Source organism: Platalea leucorodia, assembly GCF_965183815.1.
Source record: "Platalea leucorodia genome assembly, chromosome: W".
Classification (NCBI taxonomy): domain Eukaryota; kingdom Metazoa; phylum Chordata; class Aves; order Pelecaniformes; family Threskiornithidae; genus Platalea; species Platalea leucorodia.
Window position 1 is genome coordinate 12132538 of NC_138859.1, and position 25470 is coordinate 12158007.

Here is a 25470-nt window from a genome sequence, read left to right on the forward strand (position 1 = left end):
TCAATCCTCTTTTCTCAATTTCCATATTTAAGATTTAAAATATTTTAATGTTATTTTGAAAAAAAATCCTTGCTTACATGTGGAAATACTGATTATCTTTTCCTGTCATTTTTTATTAGGACACATTTCTGAAGTACATGCAGGGCCCTAAAAAACGAATCAAGCCCGTCCCTTTGGGAGCTCTATCTGCAGTCCCCATTAGTACCCACGGGGCAGCAGGGACACATCCTCTCTGAAGGTCAGACCACTTCATAAAAGGGCACCTAAACAGGGATGTTGCTGCTTCTCTGCAAGCAACTGCCCTGTACTTTGTAGACCACATTATTTACCTTGCATTTTGGTGGACGAAGGGGAGAAGAAGGAACGGCATCTACTTCACGCTCTCCTCCACTGTTACCTGTCCTTAGTCCTATGCATGATTTCTTCACAGCCCCTCCTCTCTCTGCATCCTGGGCCCTCCCCCGCCGCTTGGCCTCCCCTCTGCTGACCTGAGACCAGAGCAGAAAGGGCTGCTGCCATTGCAAAGGCAAGGCCTTACGCACCCTCCACATCTTTGCTGGCTTGTGGCTCCTCCATACAATAGACCTGGAAGCAGTCGATGGTGTCCCCATCATTCACAGTCCAGTAGACAGCAATGGAGGTGCTGGTAGCCGAGTTTGGTTCCTGAGATATGACAGTTGGTGTCTGCGGGACTGAGAGGAAAATCTTCAGTTATTATTCACTGTCCTGGTTTCAGCTGGGATAGAGTTAATTTTCTTCTTAGTAGCTGGTATAGTGCTGTGTTTTGGATTTAGGATGAGAATAATGTTGATAACACACTGATGTTTTAGTTGTTGCTAAGTAGGGCTTACACTAGTCAAGGACTTTTCAGCTTCCCATGCTCTGCCAGTGAGGAGGTGCACAAGAAGCTGGGAGGGAGCACAGCCAGGACAGCTGCCCCAGACTGGCCCAAGGGCTATTCCATACCATATGACGTCATGCTCAGTATATAAGCTGGGGGAAGAAGAAGGAAGGGAGGAAGGGGGGGGACATTCGGAGTGATGGTGTTTGTCTTCCCAAGCAACCGTTACGCGTGATGGAGCCCTGCTTTCCTGGGGATAGCTGAATACCTGCCTGCCGATGGGAAGTAGTGAATGAATTCCTTGCTTTGCTTTGCTTGTGCACGTGGCTTTTGCTTTACCTGTTAAACTGTCTTTATCTCAACCCACGAGTTTTCTCACTTTGACTCTTCTGATTCTCTCCCCTATCCCACCAGGGAGGGGGGAGTGAGCGAGCGGCTGTGTGGTGCTTAGTTGCTGGCTGGGGTTAAACCACAACATTCACACTCCTGTATTTTCAGCCAAATTACCTACAGGTTCATGAGGCAACCTGGTCACTTATTTTCACAGAACAAACACAGCAATCACTTGAAATATGGACAATATTAGTGCAGTTTTAGAGCAATAGGTCCACCTAAACTAGGAACAGAAAAAATTAACTGCTCGGCATGGGAATCTGATTGCCCCTTTCCCTCACAGTCTGGACAAAATAAGATCCAGATCCAGTACTGGGACCACCTGAACCCAGCACAAAGCGTGTGCCCATGCCCTGCCCAGCTCTCGGGGTCCTTCCCTATGGGGCAGGACCATCGCACAGATGAGTCATGGCATGGCCACTCGTTTCCAACCTCCAGCAGGGGGAGGGGAGCAGCGCACTACCTCTCAGGCCTGCAGCAATCCTGGACACGCAGAGTTGTCATACAACCCCAGTGGCATCAACAACCCCTCTCCTTTCCCCAGGAGACCAGCTCCCTTCAGTCACAGGGAGAGCATTCCAGCTCTGCACTCCACTTTGAGGCACACATGCTGATGAAACCCCAAGAGACAACTGATATCTTCAGGTCACCTCCTCAGAGAGGCCAGAAGACCCTTTGGGCGACTGCCTTCTCCATTACCTGACCTTGCCTTGCAGTGCAGGCACCAGAGGAGAAGACACCTTATGAAGAGGATGCCTGTGAAACTGAAGACTGAAAGCATTTGTTTGTAGCAAACAGAATGGGACAACTCACTGATGGGAAGAGGGAGCTTGCAGAAGAGAACCTCCTCCAGAGACAGACATAACTGATCCCAGAAAGGTGGGCAGGGGGGAGGACCTGCCACACCAGGGAGGGATTCATGCAGTGTGTCAAACCCGCTGAGAGACTAACAACAGGGATGTGCTTTTAGGAAAAGGAAGGCTCAGACCTCCTTCACTCACAGCCTGGGGAGCAGGAGGCTCCCTGCAGCCTTGGGTCCGCCCCTGCCCAGAGGTGGACTCCTACTGCAGGTGCACGACCAGGTGCTCCTGCCTGGCACAGTCATTCTCCCTGCAGACCTAGAGGATCCTTGGCGGGTAGGTTGAACCCGAGCTCTGCCTTAGCCAAAGCACCCAAACCCCATGGGACAGCCAGGAGCATCCCTCACAAAGTGTGCTTCAAAGACCTCCAAGGTTCCCCAAATTTTATATAAACTTTGTCTGCTGATCCGCACAGATCCATCCCTGACAAGATATTGTTCTCCTCTATGATTATGGCTTAAAAGAGAGAGAAGGGAAAGAAAGAAAGAAGCAAAAAGCCCTAAAAGATGTTCATTGTTAAAGTGATTGCAGGGAACAAAAATACATGGTTCTATTTCTTCACCCAGTAAATTTCCATACTGCATGAATTCTGTTAGAATCTCAGCAGAAAGCTTTTGCTTTTTTTCAGTTATCTTCACAGTAATAATGATGATCCCCTGTGGCATGAACAAGGCAAATGCAGATGCTGGCTGTTTCCTTATGATTTATACAGAGAGCTACCAGTACAGTAGGATTACATCTGCTTCCCATTGAAAAAAAATTATCCTTCTCATTGCTAAAAACAATCCACATTATGTCTTTTAACTGTATCTAGAGTTGGCCAATTTAAAAATTGATCATCTTTAGGAAAAGACTTCCTTTCAGTGGACCCAGTGGGGAAACCATCTTTTTTCTCCTGTGAAGTTGCCTAGAAACTGCTATTTGTGATCACAAAAACCCCATAACTGCAAAATTTATTATTATGTCAAATCTGAACAGAAGCTAGCTTAATGAATGAAACTTCTGAAAAAAAAAAAACCATTATAGGTCAAAATTCAGTTTGGTAACATTGAAAAACATTTGATTTCTAATTTCTTTTTTGCATAATATGAAACAAACTTCTGAAAGGAAGTAATTTCAGAGCAAGAAGTTGAACTATTCTCTTCAGAAACAGAACGTTTCTGTGTTATCAAAGTGCTGGTCCCTTTTCTAATGAATTTTAGTCAAAGAAATTAGATATTTGCACAACACGTTTGTTTGACTAAATCATATTTTTCAACAGAAAAGTGGGACATTTTCTGATCAGTTCAGTTTTCATTGAAGTGATGTGGTGTAAGAAAGCTTTTCCTTCATGCTACCTGATCTCCGTGGCCCACAGGAGAAAAAATAATAATCCTAAATGTTTTATGGATATTTACTCCTTTTCAGTGTAATGGGAAATAACATTTCCTTAACTTCCTTAACTTTGCGGACTTGAAGAAGGAGAGCAGTTGTATTCCTCTGTGACTTTAATGGAAGATTGTTACCATCAGCAGAGGTCCTCATCTTCTAATGGGCAGAACTCACGGCAGGCTTTGGAAATAATAATTTTCAAATTTTGAAATTATTCCCACCCTTCTTCTGGCAGAGCCTGGATTCCAGTATGCTCAATGACATGCTGCAAGGGTTTTTTAATGCTTACGCATTTGTTAATGGGGTGGCTTATGTGAAAGGAGGAAGAATTTGAGGGAAAAGGGCTTTTCATTAGTGGATATGGAAAATTTGGAAATGGAGGGTGTTTTGAAGGAAAGATGTTTCTGAAGTGGTGAAAATAAAGTTCTGTGAAATTGTTCAGTAAAGACTATTCTTTCTGAAGGAAAAATATGTGGATTGGAGAAACATGGCAAATTCACATCTATTTCATCAAATGGCTTCAGTCAAATTCTGAGTGTCTGACATTTGCCTCCTGTATTTGATAAATTATGATGTACTCAAGGTGTTCAATTCCAAATAAAGTTTCATGTAGACATTTACCTCTATTTTCCTTCAGGAAAGGTGTAATCTTGAAAAAAAAAAAATATGTTTTGTCTACTGCTCACCAAAGTAAAAATCACAATAGCAATTGAAATACTTGGTAGTGGAAGTGAAGGATGAAACCCAGGTATTTCAGAAAGAGAAAGAGAAGAAAATACAAAAGGATGAGAAGCTTTGAAGGTCACTTGCTAGTAGATAGTCATTCATTTCCAGTTTGTCAAAGCAAACTGGTCTGGAGCCATTTGGTGTTCAGCAAACACAGTAGCTAATGCAAAGCAAACTAAAAAGTGAATCTCAGTAGTCTGGGGAAAAACATGTTGGAGTGACTTGTGGAAAAAGGAAACATAGCATGATAAAATGGGTCTGTTATCCTGGATGACCTTGCCAGTAGGTGACAGCCCAGGAGTAAAGAATGGTTGCACTCATGGAACTGCAAGAGGGAGTTTAGGAACTAAACCAAGATACATAGCACATTTACACCACTAAGTTAACACTGGCTGAAAGTAGGTTAAAAAAAAAAGATCTTTTTGCCTGACTTCCTAAAGAAATGAGGTTGAGATAACACTGTATGCACAAGTGCCTGTCCAACCTCACCTGAGAAGCTTTGAATGCCTCAGGCAAATTCATACAAATCTGACAAGAAAGTTAAGGTCTCAGAGATATTCAATTCCTCTAAGTCTAATAAAAGTAAGTGACTGGGTGGAGGAGAGAGACAATCTCCCCATAGTGACATTGCTGAGTGCACTCAACTCTTATTAGACACCGGAGAGTCTGTGCAAGATGGCACTTCTCCAATGTCCCATTAGGCACCTGAAAATACAGCCAGGAAACAAAGCACCTTACAGAAATCCATGCTCTAGTTCCAGTGCTCAGGGACCAAACATGTGAGAAAAAGGCATCATTTGAAAAGCCAGAGGGTAACTATGACAGCGGTGGTGCGTGAGACGGTGAATGGGAGATCATAAAGCATGACAGTGAGATGTGAGCTCCCAAAACAAACCTTCTCTTGAGAAAGAAACACTGGAGTGAGACCCCATTATGAGGAAAAGGAATAAATTCTTCATTGACAGCTGTCCAGATCCAGATAATTTCTATAGGTGTACATACAGGCAGAGCAGAAAGCCCACACAGGCAGGCTTTTTACAGGATATGAAATATGAGAGATTAATAAACCTCTTTATCATGTACAATTTTCACTGCTGCCCTCCAGAGTAGAGGCTGTTTCCATCTACAGTTAAGCACTTTCCCTTCACATCCCCATACACAGGGGTTTCAGGTGCCTCCTTTCACTCGGCACAAGCCCAGGGACCTCAGCCATCAGCCAGCCCCTCCACTCTCCTCCCCACACCAGCGCTGCTGGGGCTTCTCCCCTCAGAGGAAGCGAGTTCAGGAGACCCTTTGATTGCCTCTTCTGTCCCTGCCTGCAAGGGAACAGCAATTTCTTTACCCTTGGGAGATTTACAGATAGAGACCTTCTGCTAGCCTGAGGTACAGATATCTTAAATGATGCAAGAATCCCCCACTTTAACACTTTTCCCTCTGTTGTTCATCTTAGTGTCCTACTATAAGCCAAACACTTGTGCACAATTAGACTTCATTTTACATTCAACTTTGATTGCTAATTATATGACTTGCAAATTTATACTTCTCAAATAGATTCTGTTGTTAAGCTTCCTAAAATTTCCAAAGCGTTGTCAAAACGTTAGCTTTTGTAAAGATGATATTCAGAGATTCTTACCAGCCATATGTTTTAAGGAGTGCTGGTTGCTTTTTCCTGGACTGTCCACGTAATGCTCAAACAGTGAAAAAGCACTAGGCACTTTTTCTAAAGAGAGAGTAGTATCCATTGCAGAAAGTAACCTATTTGGAAAAAAACACATAGCCATATAAATCCCTTGTGGTATCACATAGCTTCCAAAGGCCAGAAGCAAAGAACATGCAACATACACTTCTCTAAATATTCCCCATGAACTTGAGGACAACATGCAAGGAGAAGCTGTTTCCCTGCTTTTGGACATTTAGAGCATGCTGTGATTTCAGATCAGGAGCACAGTGAGAACAAATACAATCTGTATACACTTGATCCATGAGAACATGAGGATTTGAAGTTCACAGCAAGACTCCCAAGAACACAGTGGTTTGGACTTACTAACATAGTGCCTTTAAAGGTTAGAAATGTTAGCGCTAAACTACAGCAGCTGACTCCAGAGATGTAATGTAAACAGCTGCTTGTGGCAAGCAAAAGAAACAAGAAGAAAGATGGATTCCACTTAATTAGCCCATATTTGCTGAGTTCATTATAAGAAAAAACAAAACATATTTTTAACTTTGAGGCAGAAGCAGCTTCAAGGAAATTAAAGATTTTTTCAAAGCAACTGAATTTTACCTTTCACCCCTTCTTTTTTTTTTTCAGTCACCAAAGTAGTTAACTATGAACAATCTTAATGAAGCACAACAAATATAAAATATACTTTCTTTAGAAAAACATACATTACTATATAGACTTGTTCTTAACCTTTTTTGGCAAGTCAGGTATTATCAAAGTAAAATAATAACCAAAACCATGCATGAAACAGAATAAACACTAAGTTTAGTGTGTAAAAGTTAACAAATAAAGACTAAGTATACGGAAAGCCTTGGAAAATTGTTTTGTCACGTTATACCTGCTCTATTCTTATGCAATAAACTACACGCAGATATGTGGCCAGGCTGTCACATTTTGACTTACAACAGGGGAATCCAAATTGTAGTCCTAATTCTGCAAATTAATGTGGACCATGAAGGGGTGTTTGGCATATTCTCTTCAGACTGCTCTCCTGGGGTTGTAATTTGACCACGAACTGAAACTCTCATGTCATTTTTATACCCCAGTCCATCAACACATAACAGCATGCGTATCGCTGTGATGGCTGAGGCAGCACTGACGAGGATATGTTTGATATGCACCGCGCAACACCCAGGCCCTTTGGGCAAAGTCGGTGGTGGTACGGACAAAGCAGGATTTCCCTCAGTTTGGGGGCTCGCATAGGAGGAGCCTGCAGCCAGCCTGTCTGAATATTGGTAGTTCACCTTGGAAAATTTATTGGGGAAATATGGGCTTATAACTGAACACTTCTCTCATAAAGGATTGGTCTCACCAATTTCACCCCTTGAAGAAATCACACATGGCAGACAACTGTTTGCGATTGTATGTATTTACTGGTATGTGCAGGTGGGCCAGGATGCAGCTGTGATGAGGCATGAGCCCTCTGACACATCCTGAATCAGGTGGTGCTGATGAGGAGACATGGGAAGACATCACTCCATAGTCTCCCAGTAAGCTTTTGAAAAGAGCAATGGTGGAAAATGTGGATAAGACAGCTACTTAATCTCATTTGTTTCTGGAGTTGTGCTCAGAAATACAGTCCAACAACCCCAGCCATGTGAGTGACACTTTGCATTATAACCTTTCAGAGACCATATAATACACAACCAGGCTAGTGAAAAAAGAATGTACCAGTGATGTCCAAGAGATGTAAGCACGGTCAAAGTGTTTTCTAGTATATGTGTGTATAATAATAACTACAAGGAACATCTGTTTAAAAATGTCAGTGTAGAGATTTAAAATTGAGTTGACATTTTAAAATGCTACTTGTTTAATTGATATATTACAGAACACATGCAAAACACTTCAAAACCAGTCAGTTACAGCAACAAGTATAAAATTTCTGTTATTTTCATTATTTGCAAAGTTTATAAAAGTAGCTACAAATATTAGTAGTGTGTTTTCAAAGCTTGCAAATATAGTAAATGAAGCATCCAGCATGCTAGGCCTAGTACTCACTACAGTGCACTTAACCCATACTTCATATACCTTTTATTCAATTCTTTAGATGACTAAAGGAGGGGAAAAAAATGTATTAACAGTTTTCAAAACCCTGAAAATGTTGAAGAGCCACTCATCTAACAGCCCTGCTACTCTTCACAGCCATAAAATACACACAGCTTTATTGACTTGATATTGGCTGGGATGCTGCTCATTCACACCAGCAGAGAATTTGCTTCCTTAAGAATATTCCACTTCAAAGCTCTGGCTCAGCAGAGTGTTAGAGTCTATATTTATCTGGTTTAAAACTCCTGAGGGGTCAGCATTCAATATCCAGGTATAAAGAACAGAGCACAGTCAAATAGTTTCCTAAACCAAGGCTTTTACAGAAGGAAATCACTTGCGCATTAAGAACATTTAAATCCAAATTCTGGCTGAAATCTCCTTCATAACTTCTGATTACCAGAAGCTGGGTGAGATTTGTACCCATGGAGTGAGAGCTTCTCCCATGATCTATGAATCTTCAGGTTACATTTCCTAGCTCATAGACAGAAAAGTTCCTGTCCTCTATCACTAACAGTAAGGGGCAGGGAATCTTTTATGATCACATCTAGTTAAAACCTTGAGGGCTGTGGGAAATAATTTTCCCACCCTACAAAAGAATTTCAGATTATGAAGTTTTCTTTTTGTCAAAGGACTGATCCAGTACCTTGTAAAGTTCAGGAAAATAATATATATTTCTCACCCATCCCAAAATAGCCAATCTTCCATGGTATTCACTTGGTTACAGGATACTAAGTCATTAGGTAGCTTGGAACAGGTGAGAAAGCCAAATATTGCTCCACCATTTCTATAACTGATGGTATATGGGCTGGGGGCTTGTATTTTGGAAGCTGTTTTATTTTGCCTGAATGATCAGTCTTCAAACACTAATTTGAACTTTTCATTTCTTGAATCCCAGGATAGTTTCTGCAACTTCCAAACTACATGCTAATTCCATAATGGGAGAAGATTATTGTCCCAGAAATCCTGTCCCCTTCAGGACTGCCGATACACTTCTATGGAGGAGAAAGTGCCACAGTTGACTTATGGCCAATTATTGCAGCACAAGAACAATCTTGGAGAACCCAGGCTGTTAATGATTCACCTGCAAGACACTCTGAAATCAGTTTACAACCGACTGATGACTGTATCAACCAGGTAACTCGAGTCATGCAGATTTACAAGGGATATTTTTTAAATCCAGAAAGGACCATTACAGACATGCATTTCACATGCACATTTCTAAACCTAGCCCATTTAGACATTTTTCAGCAGTAAACATTTATCACAGCCTCAGTAATTTGAGTGCGTAACTACTCTCAGTGTCTGCTCATTAAAAAAAAAAAAAAAAACCCACCAAAAAACCCAAAACCAAAACCCCAAAAACCCAACCCAACAACAACTCTGCTTCCAGTTTGGATAATTTTCAATTACACTTTATTGTTTCACCTTCTTTTTTTCCTACAGTAAAGTACTTTTTACTATAACATTTCTTACTCCTCAATGGATAATTAATTCTAGATAAATTATCGAGCTGTCTCTTAGACTTCTCTTCATGAAACAAAACAAATAGAACCATTTTAATGGCATAAGGCATGTTTTCATTCTATGCATCATCTTTGCAATTCTCTCTGACCATTTACATGACAAAAGCAAATGATCTAGCAGTTTCAGAGTGGAATAGCTGAGCTGAGCTTGCGGGATTTAGCTAGCTTAAAAAAAAAAGGAAGGTAAATAACTTATTCTCAGCCTAGGTACTGTATAAATGCTTTCCTAACTAGTATCATAAAAGCTACAGTATGAAAGCCATTTTTACTTACATTTAGGAAAACAAATCCATCGAGTTCTTCCATTTCTTTTGCTGTTGTTTCCAAAGTTTCCTTTGCTGAATCAACAGTTTGCTGGAAGTTAACCATCTGCTCATACAGGTACTCCATTTTCATCTTCTTCACTTCCTCAAAGTTCCCTGATTTCTCATCATATTGTGCTACCACTTTCTTAAGCATCTCTTCATTCTGCTTTTCCAATAACTCTTCATTTTTCTTACAGTTTTCCTGAAAATAAAAACAGATGTAAATTGATCTGCAGAATAAAATTACAACATTTAATGAATACACAGAAATTCTCAATTACCCATACATGAGCCAGACTCCTTCTGGCATCCTGACAATAAGAGAACTTTATTTCTGTAAGCAAGCTCATCTGGGAGAAATAACGCTGGAGAAATATGTTAAAAACAATGGCAGATTTTTTTTTTAATGTGAGTGTTTAATTTTAAACTTCTATATTTAAGCATAGAGACAGGAAGTCTGATTACAAAATAGCTAAAATTCCATATTTACAACTGAAGTTAATACAGTCCTCAAGTCTTAAGAACTTATGAACATTGGGCAACTCATTTAGATGCTTAACACAGGATTCTAAATAAAGACACAAACAGTGTGAGCTTTTTTTATAAGCATAAAAAAATTAAGGGAACTTTTTCCTCCAGTGCTTGACAGTCACATATTCCACTTTGCAATAATGTGCAAAAAAAGCAATCTTTTTTTTTTTCTCTCCCCCTAAAGGTAACTCCTTCCAGTGGGAGAAGTCAGTTTGAGGACTGGAGAAACAGCCCATTTTAGTGGAAACAATGACACTACAAAACAAGGCAAGCATATCTTAGAAGTAATTTTGTAGAGGGAAAGAAAATTAGTGTGATAAAACACTGGACTTACTTACCTCAACAGAGTTAAATAGCAATTCAATATCACTCACAAACTCTTCAATCTTCATTGACTTTTCTTCCAGTGCTATTAGCAATTCACCTAACTGATCCTGAAATTTCAAATGTTTCAGTAAGTATGTTATGAAGTTTTCACACACAACTTATTTTAGGTTAATATTTTTGTTTTGCCATGAGCCACCATTGGAACAATCGCTAAATTAAGTTCAAGTATCTCCCTGGCTACAAAGACAAGCACAGAAATAGCAACAGGAACAGTCACAAAACTGTTTACAACCAAAAAAACAAACAAAAAAGTGAGCTGAACTCAGCTCAACGAGGTGCTGAGTGTCTATACAAGTTGTTGAACTCTACGAATTCCAATGTAGCTTTGCTAGAAACCAAGGGTACTCAGAGCCTCATGAGAGTCCTCAAGAGATCACAGGAACAAGCCCATAAAAAGGAAGATAATGCAGATAATTATGAGACTGATAGATTATGCAGCATTGTGATTTTTTTTTTTATTTAGAATTTTAAAGATATTTCCTATAAACCAGAATCCATCAAAATCACTGGTTGAATTAGATGTGGAAACAAAAGCAGTCCAAGGGACAACAGGCATCAGAGACAACTCAGAACTTTTTTTTTAGTCCTTCTTGACCTTTTGTGAAAGCAAGCTGGCCATCTGCTCAGGTGCAATTTATAATTTATAAAAATAGTTTTAATTAGCTGGCATAAATCTAAAAGAAAGGTTAACTTCCTTTGGTAACAGCTTCCTATTATCGCAAACTTCTACAGCTAGATCTGTTGAAAACTAGCATATGACTTTCCATTACTTATAAATGTCACATTGGACTGTAAAACTGAAAGCTCACTTTATAAATATTTACAGCAAATCACCAAGATTCAGAGGCAAACTTCTGTTTGTCAAGATAACCTATAAAATCACCAAGATTCTATCCATAGCTCATTTAATTTACTGTGAAACTATGTTCCTACAGTTAAAATTCAGGTGACAAGCATTTTGCTATATTAATGTTTTCTCAATAATTATACAGAGGTAACAAGAAACATACAAATGCTGTCTCAAAGTAACCTGAGCCCTGAATGCTAGAAATCATGTGAAGCCAAGCCTGTGTTGTGGCCAGATTTAATACTGGATTCATGTCTGTGCTCCACAGCCAGGGAGTGATATTATGGGATGTTTATTTGCAGCTTAACTTGACTTGCTGCAATGCAGGTACATTCAAGGAATGGCTGGGGTCTGTGACTTTATTACTGACTTACTGGTGGCTAATTATGACTTCTAAGTCAAGCATGAATGGACATATATAAAAAGTAACTAACTCTGCTGTCATACATCTGCACACCATGGAGATAGATAGTTTGTAAATACTGATATTTGAAACTGACACATTAACTTCTACTACTTTTAATTTTTCTTTCTTGCATATGAGCTAACATAAAAATAACATAAAAACCAGTGATACAAGCCCTTCAGGAATTTTAATGAAATTACACAAAATCTGCATTATCGTCAACCGAACATGTGCCAGGAAAGAGACCTCACCTTTCAGATACTGGGGTGAGATTAAATAGCTGGTCACCAAGAAAGGAACATCTGTATTCTTATACATGAACAAATCTGATATGGGAACAGTGAGGCATCACATGCAAGCCATTTTCACAAGCAGAACTGCAATTTAATGAAGAATAGCTTCCACAAAAACAAGAGCATTTTCACTAGTATTGCTAGCAAAGGAGTATGCTACTGAAATGGAAGGAATTTTTATTTATCTTTTCAAGTGGTACAGCTTAGAAATAGTGGGAAGAAGTAGGACTTACTAAACTCTTACCTGCACTACAGTTAAACACTACTGGCACAGATGAACATGAACTGAACAAAAAATGAGGATGGAGTTTCAACAAAACTGTGTAAACTGTGTAACTAGCCTAACATCTCTGAGCAACCAACACAACTGGGATGGGGAACACTTTATGATGATATTGGTCCCCACATACGGAGGTTTCTGTACCTCGTCAAGTGAAATGAACTGCTGTTACTAAAAATTTCTTTTCATAGAAACAACACTTTTCCCATTTCTCCCCCTACACATACAAATCAGACAAACTTACACAGACGAGAAGGCTAAAAGATGGAAAGTCTGGTAACAGCTACATATAAACAAGGTAATTCAAACTTCTGAACAAATAAAAATATCAGCTTAACAAGCCTAGGACTCTAGAGAATACCTTAATGATAAGATAGTCTCCCTTCAAGAGCTCTCACAGGTGTTTAGGAATAGTTTTTATTTTATAGATACTGTGACTTAGCCTCTGGACTGCTCTCTGAAGCCTCTCCACTGACAACACAGGAGGCCTGGAGAAATTAGCCTCAGTATCTCCTTCCCTCACCCAAATTAATTCTTACCTTCATCTTCGTTGCAGCAGCATCTAGTGTTGTGACTTCATGGTCTTTATGTTCTCCAAAAAGCTTGTCAATAGCAGATATTGGGCATTTGCAGTGGTAACAATATGTGTCTGCTTGCGCTTTCTTCAGTTCTCTTTGTGGGCTCTCAACTTGAGGAATGTTTGTTGCTGATTTTTCAGGATACATCACCACACAGCCTGAATCTTCAAGCTCAACAGGTGTTCTTTGCTCTGGCTCATCATTATCAAATTCATAACTATCACCAACATGCTCAAAAGAGTCCCTGTCTTCAAATAATAGCTCCTCGTGTATGAATTCAGATGATATTACATCTTGCAAAAGTTCTTCTTGCATAATCACATCATAGTCCATTGACTCAGTGAGATTTTCATAAACATCAGGGTGCTGCTCCTCTCTTTTCAAGTCTGGCTTCTCTGTTTGCTGAATGGTAGGGACACATGAAAGATTTTCCTGGGTATACTGATCATCTTCACTGTCTTCAACACGAGTCCTGACATATGGGACATATTTTTCTGTTTGAGGAACTGCTGTTATTTCATGCTGTTCTTCCTGCTTATTACCAGCTTCTTGATAATCCACTATTTGACTACACTCTTGATGACTTGACTGCTCTGGCAATTCCTCAGTTGTTTCTACAGGTACATTTTCTTCTTCTCTTTGTTCAGTGTTATCACTTCTTGCACCTGAAAGAATTACTTTGCTTCCAAAATGAATGGCATGCATTGGTTTACAAATTGTTGCTTGAATCTCACTATCAACCTGGACTTTCTCTCTCTCCACAACACCCCTTTCTGGGAGAATCTCAGTTCTGATACATGAAACATCACCAGACACCTGCTTCTGTTTGTCCTCTGAACTCTGAACTGAAATTCCTCTACTAAAAGACTCACCCTCTGGTATCTGATCCTTTTGAGGCCCTATGGCCTTACTTGGAATTTCATCTTTAAGTATGTATTTTTCAAAATATATTCCTGTTCCATCATCTGTGTCTGAATTTCTACTAGGGAAAGACACATTAGAATTACCACTTTCCTCATCAGAAGGAGTCTCATCCTTTGTCTTTTCTCCTACTGCTTCTGCATAGAGGTCCTTGTATAAAAATGACAGAGCAGGTGGCTCCTCTAGAAGCTCTGGATTAACTGCAGCAACAGTGGTAGGGAACAACAGCGATCGTTCTAGCACTCCTTCTTCTGAATCAAAGAGTGAGGTCTCTGGTGACTTCTGTTCATCTTCTACATTTGTAACTTTTTTACTGCTAATGTCAATTGATTTCTGCAGAGGTAAAGGTTTTGGAGCATCTGCATAGGACTGAATTTTTCTTTCTCCTTTCACAGTACCGTAAAAGACTTCATCCAGATCCTCAGGTAAGGAAAATTCCTCTTCCAAAGTATCTACCTCAGCACTTTCTTTAAAAGATGTGGCTTCTTCCACAGGTTCATTGGGATCTTCTGTCACAGGAAACAACGAACTTGGTCTTTCGAAATGTGGCTTAATTGGGGATTTGTCATCAATCAAGGTATAGTTTTCAAAATAATCCATATCGGCCATACCATTATTAGGATACAACACTGCATTATTATTGTTTCCTGGCAACATGGAATTTTCTTGTTGTGTTTCTTCAGTTTCCTCAACATCATCATTTTTGACCAATTCTTTTAGCTCATGGCTTGCAGGCTTTCCCAACACTGAGCTTTCTGAAATTTCTGTGGTTGTTCCAGAAGCTAAGGCTCTATGGCAATCATCAGCTAATTTGCTTTTAAATGAAGGATTTGTTTCCAAGTATTCTAATTTATCATCTGGCATGTGTTTACTTTCTTCTTGATCAACAGAAGAAATATGTGTAGGAGCATGAATATTGAGTATTTCATAACCTTCTGAAATAATATTAAATAGATCTTTTTGTTCAGTAGGTTCTGGAGCATGCTGACTGTCTTCTACAGTGCTCACATGTTCCATTTCTTCTCTTCTCAGGTAACATTCAGGCACTTCAGACACTTTTTCTACCTCCAGATGTTGCATTGCTTCCATTTTTGTAGGGTTTCCAATACTAGTTTTGTCTGGACCTGGATTGTCTCCTCCCAGAGATGGTAAATCATACCTTTGTGCGCTGTGACTAGTTTCTGAGGACATTCTGTGGGAAATTTCACTTGACACTGAATCAGAAACTCTAAACATATCTCCTTTATTCTTTGTAGTACCATGAACTGTAAGTTCTGTGCAACTTCCAGCTGGGAATTGTTTTGATCCAAAACCAGAAGCTTCATTTGGAGAAAGTTGAATTCCTTGCTTGGCTACTTCTGTAGCTCTTATTGGACTAATTGAGCAAGTTTTCACCTCTTCTGCCAGCCAGCTAGCTAGCCCAAAAGATGGAATATCTGGGTTCTGCTTTTCATCAGAACTAGAGCAAATGGATTTTGTCTCTGCTGAAGAAAAGCTGCTCCATTCACCAGAATAATGCTGAGTTTGGTGTGTCACAGTTTCGTAAACAAGATCTGATGAAACAGCTCCCAGATGCTCTAAGGATGTGTGCTCTTGCTCTGCAAAATATGGTTGCATTTCATGTCTATCCTTTCCTTCAGTATAAATGCCTGAAACTATGTTAGATTGCTTTCCAAGCATGCCTACTACATCGGATAAAGATGATGGAATATTTTGTTTCTCTTCATCATCAGTGAAAGCCACTGATACTGACATTTCAGGTAATGTATGAAAAGGTACAAATGAATCCGATGACACTGCTTTCCAGTCTGCTACAGCAGTCACCTTTGACTCTGTGGTCACCAACCTTGGTACTTTCTGCACATCAGGTTGCATTTCTTGCTTATCCTGATCAGTAGGGAATTTGGGGGGACTTCTTAGCTGCTCTGATGACAAATATTCTGTGTCCAACAAATGATCTTGAGATTCTTGCTCATCTTGGTCTTGTGTGCACGTTCGAGGCATACTCTCCAACTGCGCTGTCTTCAAGCTTGCTGGTTTAGGTGAATATAGCTGAATTTTTTGCAATTCTTTTTCATCATGTGGTGGAATTACATGTTTACACTCTGATTGTGCAGACTGGGGAATAAGTAGCTGCATGCTTTGCTTTTCTTGTTCAGCAAGAGACCATGTGGGAACCAAATACTGAGAGACAGGTTTTGAATAAGGTGGAATTTCTTGCTGACATGTTTCATCAGCTGAATAAAATGGAACTGAAGATTCAGACTCCAGTTTTGAAGGTACAGTTAAATAATCTTGACTTTCTAGATTTTCTGCTTTATCTATAGAATATGATAAATTTAATTGTTCAGATTCTAATTGTGTAGCTGTGTGGAAGTAATGTGGAGTCTGTTCTCTCTCTGTTTCAGGTAAAATTACATGTTCAACCTCTGACTGTGCAGCCACAGGCAAATGTGGATGAACTTTTATATTCTCTGCTTCTTTTCCTGCAAATAAGAAACCTGACTCAGGCTGGGCAGTTTCTGACTGTTCTGTTTTACAATGGGTGTAAGATAAATCTAAGTGCTTGGAGGACAGGCCTCCAGTTACAGGTGAAGACTTTGGACTTCCTTCCATTTTTGTTTCAGAAACAGAATGTGAAATACCCAAAGGTACAGACACTGTTTGTTCAGGAAGAGATGAATACAGTTTAATTTTTTCGCTCTCTGCTTCCTCAGTGGAAAAGGATAAATCTTGTTGTTCAGTTTCCAACTGAGCAGTTAGAAATGAAGTAGCCCCAGTGTCTCGCTTCTCTGAACGTCCTGCTCTCAGTGAGGCTGTTTCATGCTTTTCTGCTTTATCAGTAGAACTTGATAAATCTGATTGTTCAAAGTCCGGTTGTGCAGTTTCCTGCTCCTCGATCCTGCCAAAGGTATATGATACAGAAGGTGTTTCTGGTAGCTCTGTTTCAACAACAGAGTACTGCAAATTAACGCACTGCAGTTCAGGTTGGGCCCCATCCCCCTGCTCCATTTCATCTGCGAAGTATGACATTTCTGGGTGCTCCAGCTGGGCAGCCTGTGGCTGCTCTGCTTTGCCATAGGAGTACAATAAATCTGGTGGGTTTATTCCACGAGTCTCTGCTTTGCCAAGAGAATATGACAAATCTGGACGTTTTGATTTTAGTCATTCCATTTGCAACTGCTCTGCTTTTCCTGTGGAATATGAAAAATCAGAAGGCATGAACCCTGCTTGTGCAGTTTCCTGTTTTTCTGTTTTGCCAAGTGAATGTGATAAACTTTGTTGCACTAAGTCTAACCGTGAAGCTGGTTTCCGCTTTTCTTCACCAAGGGAGTGCAAAAAGCCAGGCTGGGCCGTTCCCTTTTCCTCTAGTTTGCCAAAGGACTTGAAAAGCTCTGGCTGTTGCAGTACTATTTGGCCAGGTTGCGAGTGCTCTGATTTGCCAGCTGGATAGGATAAATCCATTTCTTCCACCTCTGGTTGTTCAGTTTCATTGTGTTCTTGTTGGCCAACAGAATATGACAAATCTGGATAGTTTGATTTCTGATGTGTAGCTTCCTCTTCTATTTCTCTAACAGAATAAGATAGCTGTGGATGTCGCAACTCTGGCAATACCATTTTGTATTCTCTTTTGTCAGAAGAATACAACGAACCTGTATGTTCCAGTTCACCTTGCACAGGTTGTATTTCATCTGTTTTACCAAGGGCATATGTTAAATTTTGTTGTCCTAAGCCCATTTGTGTCGTTTTTTGTGACAGTGTTTTGCAAGTGGAATATGATAAATTGGGAAGTTCCCGCTCTGGATGTGCCATTCCTCGTTGCTCTGTTTTTCCAATGGGATGGGGTATTACAGGCTGCTCTGATTTCCATTGCATAGCCTGCATCTGCTCTACTTTGCCACTGGAATATGACAAATCCGGATGCTCAACCTCTGGTTGTGCTGTTCTTTGCTGTTCTGTTTTGCCAGTGAAATGCAGCAAGTCCTGTTGTTCTGCTTCCACTTGAACAGTTTGTGGTTGCACTGTCTTGCCAGGGCAAGATGATAAATCTGGTTGTCCTAACCCAAGTTGTGTGGTTTCTTGTTGCTGTGTTTTATCAGTGGAATATGATAAATCCAAATGCTCCAACTCTTGTTTTGCCATTTCTTGTTGCTCTTTTTTGCCAGAGGAATACAAGAAGTCCAGGAATTCCCCTTCTAGTGGGGCTCTATTTGGTTGCTCTGCTGTGCCATGAGAACTTGACAACATCGGCCGTTCCAATTTCAGTTGTACTGTTTCCTCTGGGTGTAATGCATAGCTTCCCCTCTCCTGTTTGAACTTCAGTTGTGCACTTCGTTTTTCTTCACTAACAGAAGAGGACAAATCAGGGTGTAGTACTTTGCCCATGGCATCTGAGATGTCTGGATGTTCAGATTCCAGTGGGGCTGCCCATGATTGCTTTGTTTTGGCAAAAGAATGCAACAAATCATGTTCTTTCAACTGTGGCTGTGTTGTTTTATGAGTTTCTGCTGTGCCAACAGAGAATGACAAATCTGCATATTCTGATTTTGCTTGGGAATTTTGCAGTCGTTCTGCTTTCCCCATAGAGCACTGCAGCTCAGGGCGTTCTGCCTGCATTCCTGAACTTTCCCATTGCTCTTCTTTGCCAAGAGATGATGAAAAATCACCTGGCTGTTCCAGCTCTGGTTGAACCTTTTCTTGTTGCTGTACTGTGCCAGTGGAATGCGACTGTGGCTGTGTTTTATCAATGGAATATGATAAATCAGGATGCTTCGGCTCTGGTTTTGCCATTTCTCTTTGCTCTGCTTTTCCATTATGAGATGATGCAACTGGAAGTCCTAGTTTCTCTTTTGCAGCTTGTGGATACTCTGCTCTGCTGACAGACTGTCCCTCATCAGGGCATCCCAAGGCTGTGTGCTTCATCCCTTGCTGCCCCACTTTGTCATCAGGGGATGCCAAGTTTGTGTGGCCCAGCTCCAGCTGGGCAGGTGGGAGTTGCTCTGTTTTGTCACGGACATACAACACATCCACCTGTTCCAGCCTCAGCTGGGTTGTTTCCTGCACTTTGTCAAGGGAACGTGCTAGACCAGGGTATTCAGGTTTCAGTTGTGCAGTTTGCAGTCCTCCTTCTTTGAAAACAGAATAAGGCAAGTCAGGATGTCCCTGCCCTGGTTCTGCCATTTCTTTTTGTTCTGCTGTACCCACAGAATGGGCCAAATGTGGAATTTCCACATCTGGCTGAACTGTTTTCTGTTCTGCTTTTCCAAAGGGGGAAGTTAAACCTGTTTGCTCTGATTCTTGTCGTACTCTTCGTCGTACCTCTGCTTTGTCCAGAGGATGTATCACATCAGCATGTTCTGTCTCTGGTGGGGCCATTTCATCATCTGGCCTGTCAATGGAAAACAATAAATCTGGTTGTTCCAAGTCCTCTTGGGCATATTTTAATTGCTCTGTTTTGCCAGGAGAATATGATAACTTTTCTTGCTCTAACTGCTGGTTTGTGGTTTGCTGATGCTTTTCTCTGTCAACAGAAATTTTTCTGTGTTTCTGATCCAACAGTACTACTTCTTGTTGGTTTGTCTCATCAGTGGAATGTGACAAATCAGAATGTTTCACTTCCCATGGTGCAATTTCCAGCTCATCTGCTTTGCCAAGGGAATATGTCAAATCTGGATGTTTTGACTCTATTTGTGCAGTTGCTTGAGAAACTCTTTTTCTGGCCACTTTAGGCAATTTTTGATGTTTTGGTTCAAACTCTTGAGTTGCTTGTTCTTTGGCTTTACCAAAGAAAAATGATAAATCTGGATATTTTGAATCCAATTGTGAAGTTTCTTGCTGGTTTTTTTGGCCATCAGAACATGACAAATTTGGGTATTTAGATTCCACTTCCATACTTTCATCTTGTGCTGCTTCACCCAGGGTTCCTGGTGAATCCAAATGTTCTGATTCTCGTGTTTCTCCCATGGAGTATGACAGCTCTGGGTGTTCTGACTCCTGCTCTACAGTGTCACCTGGTTTTGCTTCACCACTGTCACATGAAAAATCTGGATGTTTCATCACTAGTGGTGCAGTTTCCTGTTGCTTCAAACTAAATGGTAAGGTTGGATGTTCCAATTTTTCTTGTTGTTCAGCTTCCTGAAAGGAATATGACAAATATGGATATTCTGAACTCATTTCCAGTGGAGCTTCTTTTCCACTAGAAGAAGATGGCAAAAATGTTTGCTCCAGCTCTGAATGTACTATTTCTTGTTGCTCTGTTTTGCCAGTAAAATATGAAAGAAATCGTTGCTCTGATTTGTGTTGTGTCATTTTCTCCTGCACTTCTGTACTTACATAAAATGTCTGTTCTGGATATGCTGGCTCCATTTGCATTTCTTCTTGTATTTGTTCACTGAAAGAATATGGCAAAGACAGATGCACTAACTCTGGTTGAGCTGTTTCTTGCTGTGCCAAATTCATTTGGTCTATGTCCTGTGGCTCTTCTTTCCCCCAGATTTCTGACAAATCTGAATACTCCAGTTCCATTTGCATAGCTTTTTGTTGGGCTGTTTCCTGCTGTTCCAGCTCTCTTTGTACTATATCTTGTTCCATTCTGCCAAAGTCTTTTTGTACAGCTTCTTGTGCTGTTTCTCCATGGGAATATGTTGAATCTGCTTGTTCCAACTTTGGTTGCAATATTTCCTGTTGTTCAGTTTTGCCAGTGGAATACGATGTATCCAGCTGTTCTACCCTTATCTGTGAGGTTTTATGTTGCTGTTCTTTTCCAGTAGAATATGACAAAACTGGATGCTCTGACTGCAGTTGAGTAATTTCTCCTTGCACTCCCTTGGCATGGGAATACAGCTTACCTCCAGGTTGTGAATTCTGCTGTACAGGCTGTGGCTGTTCTCCTTTGTCACTAAAATATGACATAATAGAATTCTCCAAATCTACTTGTGCCAATTCTTGCTGCTTTGTTTTATTCATGGGATATGGTAAATCTGAATGTGCTGTTTTCAGATACCCAGTTTGCTGTGTCTCAGCTCTTCCAGTGGAATCAGATATATCTGAATGTACCAATTGGAGTTCTGTAGTGTTTTCTTTCTCTGCTTCTTCCATCAAACATGATAAATCTGAAGGTTCCAATGCAAGCTGTGCTGTTTCTTCTTGCTCTGCTTCTTCAGGGGAATAAGACTCTGGCTGTTCCAGTTCAAAAGGAACGGATTTTTCTTTTTCTGTTTCTTCCCTGGAAAATAAAAATTCCTGATGTTCTGTTTCCAGCTGTGCATTTTCTGATTCCTCTGTTTCTTCCCTGGAAAAAGAAAAGTCTGGATGCTCCATCTCCAGCTGTGCACTCTCTGATTCCACCATTTCTTCTTTGGAATATGAGAAATCTGGATGCTCCATCTCCAGTTGTGCACTCTCCAATTCCTCTATTTCTTCCCTGGAAAAAGAAAAGTCTGGATGCTCCATCTCCAGCTGTGCACTCTCTGATTCCACCATTTCTTCTTTGGAATATGAGAAATCTGGATGCTCCATCTCCAGTTGTGCACTCTCCAATTCCTCTATTTCTTCCCTGGAAAAAGAAAAGTCTGGATGCTCCATCTCCAGCTGTGCACTCTCTGATTCCACCATTTCTTCTCTGGAATATGAGAAATCTGGATGCTCCGTCTTCAGTTGTACACTTTCTGATTCTCCAATTTCTTTGCTGGAATATGAGAAATCTGGATGTTCTGCCTCCAGTTGTGCACTCTCAGATTCCTCCATTTCTTCCCTGGAAAAAGAAAAGTCTGGATGCTCCATCTCCAGCTGTGCACTCTCCAATTCTTCTGTTTCTTCCATGGAATATGAGAAATCTGGCTGCTTTGTCTCCAATTGGGCACTTTCCATTTCTTCTGTTTCTTTCGTGGAAAAAAGCAATTCAGGATATTCTGTCTCCAGTTGGGCACTCTCCAATTCCTCTGTTTCTTCTCTGGAGTATGAGAAATCTGGATGCTCCATCTCCATTTGTGTACTCTCTGCTTGCTTGTTTTTTTCAGTGGAAAAATCAGGGTGATCCAAATCTACTGCTTTATTTACAGTTGAAGTTTTCTGAGTTTCTTGTGTTTCTGTGCAAATAGGATATGAAATGCCAAAATATTTAGAATCTATCTTTTCAGGAATAGGTGAATTTAGTTTAATTCCTTGCTCCTCTGTTTCCTGAAGGGAGGAGGAAAAGTCTCGTTCGGACTCTGTTTGCTTCTCTAAGTGAACATTTTGTGTTTCTGGTGGTGGGGTCTTTTGACTCTCTTTTTTTTTAGCAGAATGCAATAGACCTGAATGCTCAGTTTCTGACCATGCAGTTGTTGATGAGTGACACTCAGTTTCTTGCTTCGCTGTTTCATATACAGAACGTGGTAAAAGCACATGTTCAGACTCAGATTGTGCAGTTTCTGATGACTGAGGAATAATATTCTCCTGTCTTGTTTCAGATAGAGTGGAATATTTGGATTTAGCTGATGGAGCACTAGGTAAGTAAGACTGAATTGCTGACTTCTGTGCTTCCCTCTCAGGATGTTCTGACATGGATGCTGTAGGCAAAATAGGTTGGGTACTTTGTCTATCATCTAATTCATTAACAAAATCTGCTGAAACAGACTGTGGTGCAGAATTGGGCTGAATTTCCTGCTCCATCAGTTCATCCAGAGGATCTGATGCTGTCAGCAGGGATTGCTCTGGTTTCTTGTTTGCAGTTTCAGCTGAAGGAAGCAGCACTTGTTTCTCTGATTTATCATCAGACTCTAATGAAATGGATGTTGATTGCTCTGTTATTGCCATTTTGGCTGCAGGTGAATAACTTTGCTGCTTCCTGGCTTCTTCAGGAGGGCAGGACTTCAGTGACTGTCCTGATACCTGATTTGGAGTCTCCAAAAGAGATTGTCTGTCTTTTCTTTCTTCATGCTGAAGAGTTGTTTCTGCACCAAAGCTTGAAAATCTGCTTGGTTTATCTTTCATTTTAACAGGTTTAACATTTTCAAATGAAACATCATCTTTATTAGTAAGCCATTTTTCAAGAGGCGTTGTTGGTGAAGAATAGCTTTGATTTGAATGTGCTGCAGGTTGCTGTCTTTGTTCCCTTCTTCTCTCCGATGGTGTTTCAAGATTTCTACTTCTTGCTATCTGGAAAGGTTTTGGATGTGTTGCTTCTGAAAGTAAACTGAACTTCTGCAATCTTTCTTTTACTGATGCTTCAAGGAACTGTTCAGAATCTCCTGAAACTGAGCTACTTCTCTGGATTCTAGTTTTCTCTAGTGTTTCAGGGGCTGGCCCAGTCCCTCCAAAAATTGAGTTGAACAGCTGGATTCTAGCTTGTACTGGTCCTCCAAGGATCAGCCCTACTTTTCTCAGTCTGCTTTCTCTAAATATTGATATTATTGTAGCACGTTTTACTGGCTCTTCTGCAATGGTCTCTAGATCTTCTTCGTCGTCCAACATTTCCTCATCTGTATCTTGTGCTTCCATTTGTTCAACGTTTAACACTGAGCCCTGCACCTCTCCTAGAACAGTTCTTGGTTCTTGCCTCTGCATTCCAGAAGAGTCACGTTTTTTATTGCCCTGGCCTCTCTTCAGATTTGTAGGCATTGGCACCCTATTTGAAGATTTACGCTTCCTTTTCTGAACAATCTTACCTTTATCCATATTAAAGATAAATTTTCCTGGAGGAGAACCTACTGGTGAACTTTTCATACTATAAAGACCAGAAGTTGTACTAGTTTCTGATGCCCAGGGAGCAGAACATCTCCTTGAGCTGGTTTCCCAGGTTATCCCACTATCTTCACTTTGAACTGTTACCATAGAAAAGGAAGGGTTAGTCATGATGTACTGCAGCTTGGGTTTCACATCTTCATTTTGGATAAGATCTTTTAAACTAAAAAAAAAAAGAAAGAAAAAAGCCATAAAATCACACAACAAATCAAATTATTGCAGTGAAATCTAAATTTTTGCATTAAAGCAAAAATACTTTTCAAAGTTGTAAAAATACTGCATGTGCATAAATTTTGAAACAAGCATAAGCAAAGTCATATTTCATCTGACAAATGTATTTTAGATAAATTTTTGTAAAGCTGCATGTTGCAAGATTAGTTCAATGAAGGCTTCAGTAGAACAGAGCTAGTGAAGAAGTGGTGAAGTCTCTGTCACTCTCATGGAAGGATGCAAACCTATGGCCACACAATGTCCAACTTCCACTGAACAGAGGGAAGGGTCACTTTCTAGGTGATTAGGATAAGGCAAAATTGAAGAAATCTGGCTCCTGACCATGGGATCGGAGAAGCAGAATCTGGCTGACCAACTGCCACAGGCTGAGACCCAGCACCACGTGGGTGCCAGAGACGCCTGCAGGCTGCAGAGGTGGGGGGACACCCCTGAAGAGCAGTCGACACCACTCCGGAGGGTGCCGAGCACGTGGCAGAAGGCAGAGGTCTTTGAAGGAGTGTGACGGATGCACTCCTCCTGTTTGAACTAACTGAATTTTGGTCCAAGCAGATGCTCAGCAAGTAGGCCTAACCAAAGTTAATCCTACTGTGTGAGGCTGTCAGCAAGAACCCAGCACCAAAACAAAAAAAATGGTTTGGCTGGAGACTGGGCTGATAAGCAGCCGAAACTGCATGAACACAGCAGAAAATCTGACTACGAATCAACCACTTTATGCTATAAATATCTGCAGCCATCAGGGTCCATTGAGCTCTCCCTCCATAGCAGCTGGCTGTGCAGTGGTGATCTTCCCTTGAGTAGGGATGCCTCTCAAGGTTACCCCTTGAGGCTGAGAGATCCCTTACCTGACACCAGGCATCGATGGGTTGGTAAGTGACATTTTTTGCATGCATGTAACATTTAAGATACGTATAGTAAGCTTATGCAATAATCTTTGTATACCATACTAACTTTAAGTGTAGTAAATAGTATTGACTGCCAATCCATCTGTACTTATTAAATATTTTACCTACCTAAATTTATTGATTAGAACCCAATAAACTAACTACTAGATCAGATCTGAGTGATCTCTGACTCTTCTCCTGCGACAAGGAGAAGAGGAAATCCTGAGAGGGCCATAATCTCTCCATCAAGCAAAAACTCTCCTAACCGTAATGTTTTTGTAAAGGGCACTCAGCAAAACTGCTCAGTACCTATTGGAAACAAAAAGGTAATTCTGATACTAGCAGTGCTGGCCTTTTCCATGAATTTGCTCTCCAGAGCACAGCACAGCACAAGAAGGGCTGCACCGGGCTGGCCCACACTGAGGTCCATGCAGACTGATGCATGGACCATCTCACCTCTGATGTGCTTGGTGCTAACTGAAGACTGAAGTCATCCTGTGGGACAACAGCCTGACCAGGCAGTGGTGGGATAATGTGGTATCAAAGCCCAGTGATGGGACTTAGAGCCAGTTGTGGTGACTGGGCTGGACTGGAGACTGTGCCCAGC

At 40.7% G+C, this 25470-nt stretch overlaps 1 protein-coding gene across 1 annotated transcript in view; it reads right to left on the reverse strand.

The window, feature by feature from the left end:
- The window catches only part of LOC309601739 (uncharacterized protein), a gene marked incomplete at its 5' end in the record, with an annotated part of 51711 nt that overhangs the window by 19419 nt on the left and 6822 nt on the right, over nucleotides 1-25470 (reverse strand). The window contains 7 exon segments of the mRNA XM_082334901.1: nucleotides 543-692; nucleotides 5825-5946; nucleotides 7940-7962; nucleotides 9754-9987; nucleotides 10655-10750; nucleotides 13069-17193; nucleotides 17197-23914. Of these exon segments, the coding sequence (XP_082191027.1) occupies nucleotides 543-692; nucleotides 5825-5946; nucleotides 7940-7962; nucleotides 9754-9987; nucleotides 10655-10750; nucleotides 13069-17193; nucleotides 17197-23914 (11468 nt within the window).